General features: G+C 48.1%; 1 protein-coding gene across 1 annotated transcript in view; it reads right to left on the bottom strand.

The window, feature by feature from the left end:
• Positions 1 to 501: 501 nt before the first annotated feature.
• Positions 502 to 14,428, bottom strand: part of LOC117038124 (cytochrome P450 4F22) — a 28,666-nt gene continuing 14,739 nt past the window's right edge. Inside the window, exons 4-13 of the mRNA XM_033134790.1 lie at positions 9,665 to 9,718; positions 9,417 to 9,544; positions 9,092 to 9,213; positions 6,125 to 6,392; positions 5,041 to 5,107; positions 4,801 to 4,930; positions 3,208 to 3,341; positions 2,308 to 2,372; positions 1,619 to 1,701; positions 502 to 1,318 (exon numbers count right to left, since the gene is read on the bottom strand). Of these exons, the coding sequence (XP_032990681.1) occupies positions 1,141 to 1,318; positions 1,619 to 1,701; positions 2,308 to 2,372; positions 3,208 to 3,341; positions 4,801 to 4,930; positions 5,041 to 5,107; positions 6,125 to 6,392; positions 9,092 to 9,213; positions 9,417 to 9,544; positions 9,665 to 9,718 (1,229 nt within the window). The 3' untranslated portion in view covers positions 502 to 1,140. The remainder of the gene's footprint in view (positions 1,319 to 1,618; positions 1,702 to 2,307; positions 2,373 to 3,207; positions 3,342 to 4,800; positions 4,931 to 5,040; positions 5,108 to 6,124; positions 6,393 to 9,091; positions 9,214 to 9,416; positions 9,545 to 9,664; positions 9,719 to 14,428) is intronic.

The following is a 14,428-nucleotide window of genomic DNA, read 5'->3' as shown; positions in this document are numbered from 1 at the left end:
TGTGCATTCCTCAAGCACACCATGCTCCCCCTCACCTCGAGACATTGGCAGATGCTGTTCCTTCTGCCTGGAATGATCTTCTCTCCCTCATTACCACTCAAACTCTACTCCCCACTCAGCGTCAGAGAAGGTCTCCCTGAGCCACGTACACCCACTCTTATGCTCACCCAGCACCAAGGACCTCTCCCTTGCAGCACTTGTCACAGGTTTCAGGAAACACTGTTACGTAGAATTATTTGTTCAACATATGCTCCCCAAAAGGCAGGAATCAGGCTAGCTGTGCTCCCTGATCCAGTGCCAGCAGACAATCAATATGTAGTCTGTTGATAAAATAAGTGAATACACAAAAACTCTGAGTTTATGTCTGAGGACAAATGGCTTTCCAGCCTCCTAGCCCACAGCTGCCCTCAGCCGCCTCCCAACTGTCCAGAGCCCTTCATTTCCTTGCTGGGCTCCAGGTGTCAGGATCTGGTCCGGCTAGAGGGTTGGATGGTGGAAGAGGTCTGTATCCCTTGCTTTTATTCTACCAAAATCAGAACACTTAGCAAAGGGCCTTTGAGCAACGGAGGAAGGAAGGGGCTTGCGAGGGGTGGTCTGAGTTTACAAAACAACAACAAAAGCAAACAGCCCAGCCCTGGGGTGTATCCTGATGCCTGAGAAGTTTGCCCATCTGAACTGGGGGTCTCAGGAAGGTGATGTACACGTTCAAGTCTCTGACCTCGGACTCCAGCTCCCAAATCCTCCGTTTAGAACCGATTCGGGATCCGAGGGGAGCGGAGCTTCAATCCGGACGCCTTCGATGTCTGGTTTTAGGTCCTGAGAAGACTCGGTGGGTGAGGCCTGAAGACCTGAATCCGTGGAATGCTTGGGGCGGAGTCTGAGCCAGAGGGGGCGTGGCCTAACCTGGTTCCTCAACGAAGAGGGCAGGAATGAACACTCAGGGGGCGGGATCAAACCCTCAGGAGGCGGGGCCCGGCCTTGAGAGGCGTGGCCTGCACCTACAAGCTGCTCAGTGGAGGAGCCTGAACTTCGAGGGACCTATGTCCTCAGTACTTTGGGGGCGGAGCCTAGTCTCTCGGGGCGGGGCCTCGGCCTCTGGGCGGGGCTTGGACCCCCGGCTCCGCAGGGGCGCGCCTGCACTCAGGCCCGCGGAGGCAGCGGCTCCACGTTGAGCCAAATGCCGTTCTCCGTGCGCAGGATGAGCTCCGGCTTCCGCCGCACCTTGCGCGTTCTGTCCACACTCAGGCGGAAGCGCAGCAGCGTCAGCGCCACGACCACGCGCATCTCCGCCATGGCGAAGCTTTGTCCGATGCAGTTTCTGGGGAAGGACAACTGTGTAAGCGGGGTACTGGAAACTGGGTAAATGATCTCCCTTTCTGAGCCTCCTCTTCCCGCATCTCAGGGCCTGGCACACAGTAGGTGTGCTTAATACCCAGAGATGCTATCGCAGATCTGATTTAGGGGCTACCGGATGCACTGAAGACAAGAGTGCCAGGTCGCTGGACCGGACACCTGGGTGGGATGTGGTCTCTGCCCCTGACAGACAGATCCCTGACCTTCCACTGGCCTTGGTATTCCTCCTACGCTTGGCGTGGACTGGGGGAAATAAAAGAATTACCTGGGTCCTGCAGAGAAGGGCACGAAGGCCAGCGGGGAGCGCTGCTGTGGATTGTCCAGGTCAAAACGATAGGGGTTGTACACCTAAGCAGGAGCAGGCTGGATCAGTCTTGGGACTGGCCCACCCATATCAGCTTGGCCCCTCCCTCAGCCTCTGAGGAGCAGCCCAGCTGGACAGGGAGAATCACACTACAATCCAGCCACACCACCTCCTTTTGCTGTTCAGGCACACAGGCTCATTCCCACCCCAGGGCCTTTGGACTTGCTGTTAACTCTGGAACACATTTCTCCCTGCTCTTCACACTTTTCAGGCCTCCGCAAGACTTCCTCACCATGTGAGCTAACGTGCCCCTCTCTCTCCCCCACCCCACTCCAGTTTTATTTATCAATACCCCAATTCAAATTATTTTTGCTTTTCTTCCTTTTCACTTCACCGTGAGCTCCGTGAGGACGAAGACAATATCTTCCTCTGTCCTGGGTGCCAGTACAGGGTCTGGCACACAGTAGGTGCTCAATAAATATTTCTGGATCTACTGAATTCACAGTGAGTGAGTGAATAAATGAGGGAAGCGTGCTCAAGCCCTGCCTCTAGCCCTGCCGTCTGGCTTCCTGGGAAGCAGGGGAGGGGAGGCCCCAATGCCCCAGGACTGCTGCTTCTGAGGAAGAAGCTGAGGAAAAGGAGGAGCTCACCTTGGAGTCAGGCCACACTGTGGGGTTGTGGTGGGTCCCGTAGATGCTGACCAGGCAGATGATTCCTGTAGGGAGGGGTGGGGTCATTGGGGCAGAGGGGAGCCAGGGCCTCCTCTGCAGACCTCCCCACTCCTGGCTTCCCCTGGAGCCATGGCATTCCATGAGCCATCTGCCACCCTTTCTTACCCATCCTTCCCTGAAAAATTCTGCTGCCTACCTCTCCCCAAGAGCTCCTCATTACCTTTCTGGCTGCCCGGCTGGCTACACAGGGATCTTTCTCACTTGCATATCTGACATTGCTCCTCCCAAGCTCATGGCTCCCTTGGCTCTCTACTGCCCTGAGGATCAAATTCAAGTGCCTCAATCTGGCATTGAAGACTTTTCACTATCTTCACCCTGAGGTACTGCTCTCTTTCACTTCGAACCTCCCACGTTCCCTCTTCCAAGCAGCCCTCCCTGCATTCTGCCCCAGACAGAGCCATTACTCCTTCTTTTGGGCTTCTCCAGCTCTTGTTTCTCCCTTTAGCCCATCCCTGATCCCATGTGTCTGGGAATGTCTGTGCCTGCTGTGTCTCCCCAGCCTGGCCCCAGGAGTGAGGCCTCTCCAGATACCCGGCATCGCCCAGGACAGGATTGGGTCTCCAGGATACATCTGGCAACTGAATGAAACCGACCCTCCACTACCTGCACCTTTACAGGGCCCACCCTGCCACACCCACTTTTCATCCAGACTTACCCACCTCTCTGTCCCCCACTACATAGCTTGGTCTCCCTCATCACCCCAGAAGCAACAGCCACACTGAGAGCTGCCCCATCCACAGGGGTGGTATACCTGGGGCAGGCATGACCAGGCCCCCATGGGCAAAAGAGCAGCCAGGCAGCAGGGAGCACCCAGGGTACCTTTGGGGATGATGCGCCCATCTGGGAGCTTAATGTCCTCTGTGCAGCGACGGGAGACCAGGGTTACAGGTGGGAACTGGCGTAGGCTTTCCTTGATGCACATTGTGGTGAAGGGCAGCTGGGTCAGGTCCTCCCTGGGGAGCATGGAACAGGGGGATGATTCAGGGCCAGGCCACAGCAAGACACACACACGCTCAGGACCAACCACACAGGAAATCAGTCCAGAATCTCAGACTTGTCCCCAGCTTCTGGCATTTGCAGTTGTGCCCTGCACACACTAGTAACTCTCAGCATCTGACCCCCAGCCAATTAGAGCAGTGCTAACAGGCTTCTGGGGCGGGGGGAGAGATGGGTGGCATGAACCCTTTAACTGATGAATCATGTAGAAATCAGGGGGCGTTGGAGGAGGTGCCAGGACAACTAGGAGGGCCCGGGTAACAGCAGTTCACCAGCTTGCATGGATCAATTTCAGCATTAAAAAAAATATCATAAATCCTCTCCTTAGATATATATATTTATTTCCTTTGGACTTTAGGGCCCAAAATTGAATTAATTATTATAACTCTTGGTTCATGATCTAGATCGTTTTCTTTACAAGAACAGGTTCTCTTAAAAAAAAAAAGGTTTATGTTGCTACCTTAAAAGGCAAACAGCATGCCTGGAATAAAAGTGTCATAGACATAAGCACCACTGGGAAACCAGCAGAGAGAATTATTAAGTTTTGGCTAGACACTATCTTCTGCCCACTTCTCAGAACCTGGGGCATCTTCTCCCTTTGTTAAAAAGGAAGATTAGCAAGGTGCTGAAGATCCAATAGCACCCAACTGAGAGTTTCTCCCTGAGTTCATAATCCAAAAGGTTGACATTGAAATACTTTCTCAATGTTCAATGCTACTTAATGCTCTTTTCTTTGCATCATCCAGAATATGCTCTACACGGCACACATCTGAAGTCAATCAGATTATTATTCCTGATTCTTCACTTCCTCTTTATTCGAATTTTACACCTATGCCCTCTGCCCTGTGATTCTACAGTGCCTTCCACTTAGATGGGTGGAGTATATGTTCCACCCCACTGGGCTTGGTCATGTGACTTGCTTTAGCTAATGGAATATTCTGATGCAAGCAGAGGTTTTAAGTTGTGTGGTTCTTTGTGCTTCTGGAGTCTACCTTGAGATGGCCATGCCCAGGGTAGTTGCTGGTTCAAGGAGAATGAGAAGACATGTGGAACAGAGCTGAACCCAAACCTCAGTTTGGAAGCAACACCACTCAACTCAGCAGTGCCCAGTAGTAACAAGAGTAATATGTAGACAAGAGCAAGAAATAAAATAAATGCTTACTGCAAACCCTTGAGTTTGGGGGCTGTTTGTTATGGAACATACTGCAATGATTGCTGACTAAGACACTCCTAAGAACTGCATTATGAGGTAGGCAGATACATTATTGTCCCGTTTTACAGTTGAAGAAATTGAAATTCAAGACACTTAAGTAACTTATCTGAGGTCAGAAAGTTAATAAGTGGTAGAGCAGCAAGATTCACACCCAAGGCTCTAGATTTAACCTGCCCTCACCATCCCCATGACCCCAGACTGACCACTCCAGCTCCTCCAGCTCGCGGCCTTTCATGACTTCCAGGATCTCTTCCCGGCACTTCTCCTGGTACTCCGGGTATTTGGCCAAGTTGAACAGCACCCACGAGAGCCCACTGGACGTTGTATCATGACCTGCAGACAGATGAGGAGCTCAAATCGAGGCTTCCTGAAGATAGTGGAGATGCTATCTTCAGACAGTGAGCACATCTCCATCCTTCCCCAGCCTCGCGCCACATATTCACCCTCAAACATGAAAGTGTCCGCCTCAGCTCGGATGTCCTCATCTGTCAGTTCCTTCCCATCTTCATCCTGGAATAGGCAGTAGACAATGCTCAGCCCACTTCATCCCACCCTCTGCATGCTTAGGGACCCTCCAAAGTCAAAGATTCCCCCCTCTCTCTCTTAAGCTAAGCTGTAGGGGAAAGGATTTCAGGCACATGGATGTATTCAACTTGTCTAAGAAAGATGGTAACAGGGAAGGATGGTAAGAGGGGAAGAAGGGAGTTCGTGTTTCTTGAATAGCTCCTAGCACCAAGCATGCTGCCTGACGCCCAACAACAATTTTGTGATCAGGTCACATGATCATCATGTCGTAAATGAGGAAAATGAGGCTCAGAGGGAAGCGTCAGATGACTAAGGTCAAGCATCCGTGAAGGGGCAGAGTCAGAACTGGAATCCAGGACTGTCTGAATCCAGAGCCCAGATGCTGCTCAAAAATTCTACAGAAGTACCACAAATAGGTGACTCTGCAAGAGTCACATATCTTCAAGGTCATGTATTTCATCTTTGTAAGTGTTGTGGGCTGAATTGTGTCTCTTCCCCAACCCCACTTCCTGAACTCATATGTTGAAGTTGTAACCCCCAGGACCTCAGAATGAGTGTATTTAGAGATAGGACTTTTGCATTGGTAATTAAGTTACAAAGGGGTCATTAAGTGGGCCTTAATCCAATATTACTGGAGTTCTTACTGTAAGAGGAGATTACAACATAGACATGCACAGAAGGAAAACCATGTAAAGATACAAGGGAAGACAGCCATCTATAAGCCAAGGAGAGAGGCTTCAGAAGAAACCAACCCTGCTGACACCTTGATCTCAGACTTCTAACCATCAGAACTGAGAAGATAAATTTCTGTTGTGTAAGCCAACTAGTGTGGGGCACTTTGTTACAGCAGCCCTAGCTAGTGGATACAGCAAGTCTTATGTGTTTACATCTGCCTGTATCCTAGGTCTATATCACTTTGGACATTTATTATTTTAAGCAGTTGGTGCAACTCCTGAGGAGGCCATCCTTGGCAGGGCCCCACCCTCCGGGGCACAGCCTCACCTTGGCCAGGAGCAATACATCAATGAAATCCAAGGTCTTGCCCTGCTTGGACTTCATCCAGGCCTCAGCCCCCTGCTGGTTTAGCACCTTCCGCCGCTCCTGGATGACTTCCGTGGTGAAGGAGTGCACAGTGTCACAGGCCTGCCGGAAACGCCGCCCATCTGCTGTGAGGTAGTAGATGAAGTCGAGGTAGTGGTGCAGGCGATACTGGCGTCGAACCACCAGCGCACTCAGCTCGATGATGGCTGAGATGTAATCACTCATCTTCCTGCAGGGAGAAGGGCTATGAGCATAGGCCATCCCCTAAGACAAGCGTCCTCTCCCAGTGAGTAGGCAACAAAGAGAGGCCCTGAATTAACTATATTTTCTCTTTCTTCCTTCCTTCCTTCCTTCTTTCCTTCCTTCCTTCCTTCCTTCCTTCCTTCCTTCCTTCCTTCCTCTCTCTCTGTCTCTCTCTCTCTCTCTCTCTGTCTCTCTCTCTCTCTCTCTCTCTCTCTCTCTCTCTCTCTCTCTCTGTCTTTGTATTCTTGATGCTCTGCCACCTGGGGCCTCGCTGACTAGAGAGACACTGCTTCTCCCAGGAGTAGCCTATTCTTGCCTTTCTTTTACAAACCAACCAGTCTAGATCCCCTACTCCAAACTTTATCTGGCTGAGCCACTATTCCCCTGCCTTACTCACCCCAGGGCCAGGTACTGGACAACTAGGGGCACTCTGATGACCCAGAACCTACTGAAATTATTCAAACTAGGCAACCCTAAGCCTGCATACCCTGCATTTCCCATTTCTTCCTGCAGAAATCCCCCCCAAAAGGCTTTTGCTATGCTTTCTCCTGGTGGCTTGGTGTGGTGTGGCATGCACCCTCATCTTGACAACTGTAAGTAACAAACTGTCTTTTCACTGGAAATCATCTCCTGATCTGTTGGCCTCACCATACCTGAAGAAAATCAAAATCTGTGTACATTTTCAAACAGGCCTGAAGAGGGATGAGAACTTCCAAATAGATGTAACATCACTAAAACTAAATGGCTACAACCCATAGAGTAGGAGAAAATATTTGCAAATCATATGTCTGATGGGGAACTTGTATCTAAACTATATAAAGAACTCTTAAAACTCAATGATAAAAAGACAACCCAAGTTAAAAATGGGGAAAGGATATAAATAGACATTTCTCCAAAGAAGATATACAAATGGCCAATAAGCACATGAAAAGATGCTCAACATCATTAGCCATTAGGAAAATGCAAATCAAAACCACAGTGAGATACCAGTTCACCCTGAGTGGGATGACTCTAATTAAAAGGATAGATAATCACAAGTGCTGGTGAGGGTGTGGAGAAATTAGAGCCCTCACATACTGCTGGTGGGGACATAAAATGGTGCAACCACTACGGGAAAAATCTGGCAGTTCCTCAGAAGGTTAAACATAGAATTATATAAACAAGTAATTCCACTCCTGGGTATATACCCAAGAAAATTAAAAATATATATACACACAAAAACTTGCACATTAATGTTTATAGCAGCATTATTCATAATAGCCAAAAAGTGGAAACAACCCAATGTCCATCAGCAGATGACTGGATAACAAAATGTGGTATTATATGATAAATGGAATATTACTCAGCAATTTGAAAAATGAATTATTGATACATGCTACATCATGGATGAATCTGTAAACATTATGCTGAGTAAAAGAAACCAGAAACAAAAGTCTGCATAATTCCATCTATGAAATTTCCATGAGACAGATCTATAGACATGGAAGGAAGATTAGTGATTGCCTAGACCTGGAGGAGAAGTGGTTGATAGGGAATAAGTGCTAAAATGTACAGGGTTTCTTTCTCGTGAAAATATTCTAAAATTGTATGTGGTGGTCAGCCAACTCTGTGAATATACTAGAAACCACTGGATTGTAGATTTTCAATGGGTGAATTGTATGATATGTGAATTACATCTCAGTAAAGCTGTAATTAAAACAACTACTAAAAATCACTAGGGCAGGATTGCAAGGATCTGTCCTTGGTCCTGAAGTGTGCTTGTTGTTTTCTCACATTTATCACAGTCTGTTATTTTTTTGTTTACTTATTTGTTCATGGTTACTGCCTTTCTTCCCACCAACATGTGAGTTCCAGAACTGTTTTTATTCACCACTATATTCACAGTGCCTACTCCAGGACCAGCACATAGTAGGCACTCAGTAAATATTTCTTGGATTAATTAATAACTAAGGCCATCTCCACCTTACCTAACTAAAACATACCCCTACGAGGCCCAGAGTAACAAAGTCAGCAGCTTGTTATTGAGAACCTACTATGTACTAAAAACTTGACATTCATTATGTTCCTTATTCTTTATATCCCCACTGAGACTATAAGCTCCAAGAACTGGGATTTCACCTGTTGCCCCACCATATTCCCAGTAGCTAGCAAAGTGCCCGTCACATAGTAGGTACACAGGGAATATTTGATGAATGAATGAATGAATGAGGGAGTGAACCAGGGCAATGGTTATTTTATTCTTTCAACAAATACTCACTGAGCATCTACTATGTGTCAGGGCAGTGATACATCATTTTATCCTTAAAGCATCTCTCCAAGAGTCAAGGATTGTCATCAAACAAGAAAATGGAGGTTCAGAAAGTGGGGGGATCCTTTCCAAAGACCACATAGTCTTCATGGAGGAATGAGAGAAACTAGCATTTACTGAGCACCTACTATGTGCAAAGCCATTGACTCACATTATCTCATTTAATTCTAACACCATGACTATGGGGAAGGAATTGGGATTCCATTTTTTTTAAAGAAGATAAAAGGCTCAGAGAGGTGATATAAGTTTCCCAGAACCACACAGCTTGTCAGTGGCAGAGCGTCAGCAACCCAAAGGTGCCTAGCATCACCTTTCTCCTCCTACCACCTTGCCTCTGAAGCACCTGGTTTTATCTTCCCCAGGGAGGCCACACTCACTCCTGGCAGTTGCTATTGTAGCTGAAGACACATTTCTGAAGACTGTCCAGGGTCATGAGGCTGACATGCTCAAACATGTCAAGGGAGACCATTGAGCCCTCCACCAGGCGCCGCCATTTAGCCTGGAAGAGAGAGACAGCAAATGGGCACAGAGACCGCAGACTTAAAGCCTGGCTGACAGTGACCTAGCTGCATGCTCACTACAAGCCCAATGTATAAACAAAGGAAGTGAGGCTTCGTGACATCACATGGCTCTCCCATGAGTTGGAGCCTGAACCACTCTTACTCCCAGGACACTTTCTTCCCATGAAATCTTGGGACTCACATGCATGATGTTGGTGCACTGGTTGAATATCTTCATGTAGGGCTTCAGGATGTCAAAGTGAAAGGCCGGTGTCAGCAGGCGGCGGTGCCGGCTCCACTTGTCACCTTTGCTGAGCAGCAGCCCATCTCCTGGGTCCAAAAGACTAGGGTTAGGAGACTCTCCCATTACTCTGAAACACTCCAAGAAACCCATGCCCTGCCCCCTCTTCTCTGAAACTCCAGCCCCAGCTTACCCAGTCCTGCACTCACCCAGCCAAGGTTTCAGAAAGCCATAGAAAAGGTCATCCTTGGGGGCAATGGCAGCTGTGGAGAGAGATGAGATTATGATGACTCAAAATGGAGTCCTGACCCTTGACCTCTGCTTATGACCGCCTTGGGGCTCCTGTCTGAGCTCTGACCTCCCACCTCGCCTCTAGGCCATCCTAACACCTGCCCCGAAAATAGCCTTATAACTTGCTAATCTGAACGTGAGGCTCCCCTGTTCAAACACCTCCCAGGGCTCCCTATCGCCCTGGTAAAAAAAGTTCAAGTTCAGGTTAGCACCAAAATCCCTGTCCCATCTGGTCTCTTTGTGCCTCTCCCACCTCATCCTTCATCGTACACCAAATAACCCCACATGCTGTCCCTCACTTCTAAACCTTTGCCTAGGCTGTCCTTTTCATCCAGAATGGCCTTCATCTTAATCCATCCCATCTTTTCTGCCAACTCAGGCCATCTGAATTATGCTTCCTGTGCTCCCAGCCAACAGCCTTGCCCTCTCCAGTCTAGCCTGCACCCTGGCCCCACAGGGATCTTATCTGATTTTAGATCTGACCATATCCTTTCCTGTACCAGCTGCTCAGCCTGCTTTCAAAGTCCTGAATGATCTACCCCAGTCCAGACCTTTCTCAAAACATCTCTATCCCCCCGTCAAACACACACACACACACACACACACACTCAATGTTCTAATGTCACTCAACTTTTCTCAGCTCCTTGGAAAAGCTGTGTTCTCTCTCTGCTCTGAGTCGTTCCACTAGGTGCCCTCTCTGCCTAAAATACTCTTTTCTCATCCTTCTAGTCTCTGCTTTTATGCCATACCCACTCCCACCAACCACTCTGGATTGTATCCATCTAGTTATGAGAACTTTGAGGGGAGGGACCGTGTCAAACACTGATATATTGGTGCTCATTACATTTTTATTATATGAATGAATGAACCAAGGAATGAATGAGTGGATGGATGGATGGATGGATGGATGGACGGATGGATGGATGGACGGACGGATGGATACATGAGTGAGTGAATGAGTGGGTGGATTTCCTTTATACATGCTGAACAAATTTGGGACAGAGTGGGGCAGGTGCCCAGGAAGGAAATACCTGAAATTCAAGTGATGTCACTTGTACCTGAAATGTGACTCAGCCGCCTACACACACACTCCCCAGGAATTGGCCAATCACACACACAGGCATCTGTCCACTCACTCTCCCATTCAACACACACCTCTTCTGCCACCTTTCTGTACCCAACCCAGACTGGACAATGCTGGGGAGAGACATGGCTCATGTCCACACCCCAAGAAGCTTGGGGTGGGGTGAGAAAGGGGAGCGGAGGCATGCCATGCGATTATCAAGAAGTAGGAAGTGTGCCAGGAAAGACGGGAGGCACAGAGAAAAGGCTGCTGGAAGTCAAGGCAGGCTTTCTAGAAGAGGAAACATTGCAGAGGAAAGTGTATGTCTAGTCGTTCTTCTCCTCTCTGGACCCTGGACTCCAGGCTAGGACCCCCCAGAAGTCTTTCTGACAGAGACCTGTCCAATGGTGGTCTTGCTCAAACACCTCCCATGGCTCCCTGTCACCCCCAGGATAAACAGATGCTCATTCATTTTGCACACAGGTGCTCTGAGTCCTGCTCCTGTATTATTTCCTACTTCTCCCCACACATCACCTTCACTCCAGTACCCCAAGTCACCTGAACTCCCCTGACACTTTCACATATCTGCCCCTTTGCAGTAGTAGGACCCTCCACCTACTCATCTGGCAAACTTCTATGCATTGTTCAAAGCCCAGCTTCACCAATGCCTCCTCCAGGAAGCCTTCCCCAAACCCTCCCCCAATTGAACCCTTGCTTTCCTATCCCTGGGTCCCTCCTCCACTCCAACCTTGACCACTCAATGCTAGTTTGTGTCCAGGCTGCCTCTTCCATCAGTTTCTCCTCCAGTAAAAAGGGAATAGTAACGTCTACCCTAGAGGAAGTCATATTTTTTAAAAAAGCCCCCACACAGTGTGCAGCAGGAAGCTGCATATCGCTATGGTTGAGAGCTTGGCCTCTGGTCTGGCCAGGTCTGGGTTCAAATCCCAGCCTTACCACTAACTAGCTGGTGTAAACTTGGACATGTTACTACTGTGCCTCTCCATGTACTCATCTGCCAAAGGGGAAATAGAACAATCCTGCCTGCCTAATGGCACCCCTACAATAACTCAACGGGCTCATAAGTTCCTGGCACATAGAAAGTACTCATTCAATATCTGTGCATGTAAATGAATAACTAACCAACTGTTGGCTATTTTTATTACTATAATTATAATTGTTGGTCATTGGTGTCAAGAACTTGTGAGATGAATATCTGGGTCTCCCCTCCCAGCTCACAGCAGGCCCCTATTAGTAAAAAGAGAAATGCATAGCTTCTGTGGAAAATAACCTGGATGTTCCTTAAAAGTTAAACGTAGAATTACCATATGATCCCACAATTTTTTCAGTAAATACTCTGAGGTAATCGACCCAAGAGAAATTAAAAATACATGTCCATACCAAAACTTATATATGCATGGTCATACCAGCATTACTTACAACAGCCAAAAGGCAGAAACAATCCAAATGTTCATCAACGGATGAACAAATTGTGGTCCATCTATACAATGGAATATTACTCAGCCTTATAAGAGGAATGAAATCCTGATAACTGCTACAACGTGGATGAACCTCAAAAACATTATGCTGAGTGAAAGAAGCCAGTCACGAAAGACCACATTTTGTATAATTCCTTTCCTATGATATATTCAGAATAGGCAAATCCATAGAGACACAAATTGCATTAGTATTTACCAGGAGATGAGGAGAGTGGGGAATGGCAAGTGATTCCTTAATGGGTACAGGGTGATTTATGGGGTCATGAAAAGAAAATTGAAACTACAGAGAGCCAATGTTTGCACACATTGTCAAGACACTAATTATCATATACTCTAAAATTGTACTCTTTAAAATGATTAATTATATGTTATGTGAATTTCATCTCAATAAAAACATAAATGTATAAAACCAACCTATAATTATATGCCTATATGTCATGCTTTGTCCTCTGTAAAGCATTTTTACCTACTTTCTCCCATTAATGCTCTCTATCCCAAATGCCCATTAGCAGAGGAAGAAACAGAGGTTCTAAGGGGACCCATGCCTTACTCAGGGCCCATAAGCTGTGTGGGTTTAAGCTCAGAACAGCAATGCCCCCCAGAGGGAGATGGAGTCTGAGACTTGGGGTCAGGCCTTTCCCATCCCAAGTGGGCAGGCACCGAGGGGCAGGGGGACCCGGGGCCAGGCCTCGCCTGACTCACAGCCCCACCTTCCCCAACCTGGCGTCCTCCATCCTGTTCTTCTGGTGAGGGAGGCAGTGGAAATCCTGCAAGTTCTGAGGGAGGGGAGGGGAGAGGAAGAGGCTTGAGATCTACTAAGTGCCAAGCCCATGCTGGGGGCTCAACTTCTGATCTACTTGGAGTCTCAAAACCATGCAGGATGGTAATCAAGAAACTGATGGTCTGACGAGCAGAGGGTAAGAGGAGGTGGGGAGGGAGAAGGAAGAGGAGGGGAGAGAAAGAAAAAACTATATTACGTAGTCGGAAGAGAAGAAACCCTTATTAGCACTACCTACATTATATTACTGAGTCTTCACAATGGCCCCATTTTACAGATCAGAAACTGAGGCCCTGAGAGGCTAGATGAATTGCTGGATCACACAGCAAGTATGTGCTCCAGCCAGGATTGGAACCGAGCCCACCCAAGTCGTGGCCCAGGCTTCTTTCCACAGTTCTTCCTACAACTTGGTGTCCATTCTTTGGAAGAGTCACCTCTACCAAGGTCTAGGTTTTCCCCTTTGTGCAATGGAGATGATCACGCCCTCATAAATGCAATAATGGAAATGAAGAGGCATGGGGAGGGCATAGCTGGAGGAGGGAAGTACAGCAGCCCCTTACCCTTTCATGGCTCCTGGGTGGCAGCCTCGAAGGCAGTCTACACGTGTGTGTTTGAGGAGGCCCAAGCCGAGGCCAGACATCCTAAAATTCCTGGAGTTCTTTTCCCATTCCTCCTCTCTCAAATGTCCCATGATGCTTTCTGAGGTGCCCAGCTACATGCAATGCCACAATGAGGATCCAGAGCCCCAATTATGAAAAAGATATAGCTGGACACAGGCACACTCAGCCCGAAAAGGTTAGGACTGAGAATGGGAAAGTCCAGAAGAGCAGGCTATGGTCTGCTGGAGAGTCAGGGAAGACTTCCTGGAGGAAGGGTCATTGGAGCTGCATGTTGATGGCTGAGCAAGAGCTTGCCAAGAGTACTTGGGAGTCCTACGCCTTGGGATAGGTGTGGATTGCAGAAGGAAGAAGCAATTCTTCTACATCTCCCTCTCTGCCAGTCCAGGTCAGCCCAGGTGAGGAGAGCAGGCTGCAGGTTGAGATAGTCAGAGTGGGAGTGTCAGAACCCAAATGATGAGAGTGCCATTAGAACTGAGTAACAACCAATTAAAAAATCTTGGGCAAACAATTGCTTATCTGAACATGTTTGGTTCTGATTTCCCAGAGGATGGGAATCCTCTTAAATTTCCTGGGACTCTTAGACATTGTCATACCTTTTCCCATGCTGTTCCTACTCTCTGTATTGTCGTTTCTGCTTTGGTGAACTCCTATTCATCCTTCAAAGCCCTACTCAAATAGCCCTTCTTCTGGAAGAAGCCCGGCCTAGACACCTGGTGGGCTCTGGA

Source organism: Rhinolophus ferrumequinum, chromosome 18, assembly GCF_004115265.2.
Source record: "Rhinolophus ferrumequinum isolate MPI-CBG mRhiFer1 chromosome 18, mRhiFer1_v1.p, whole genome shotgun sequence".
Taxonomy (NCBI): domain Eukaryota; kingdom Metazoa; phylum Chordata; class Mammalia; order Chiroptera; family Rhinolophidae; genus Rhinolophus; species Rhinolophus ferrumequinum.
Note: the sequence above shows the minus strand (reverse complement) of the source record. Positions and strands in the feature narration are given on the sequence as shown.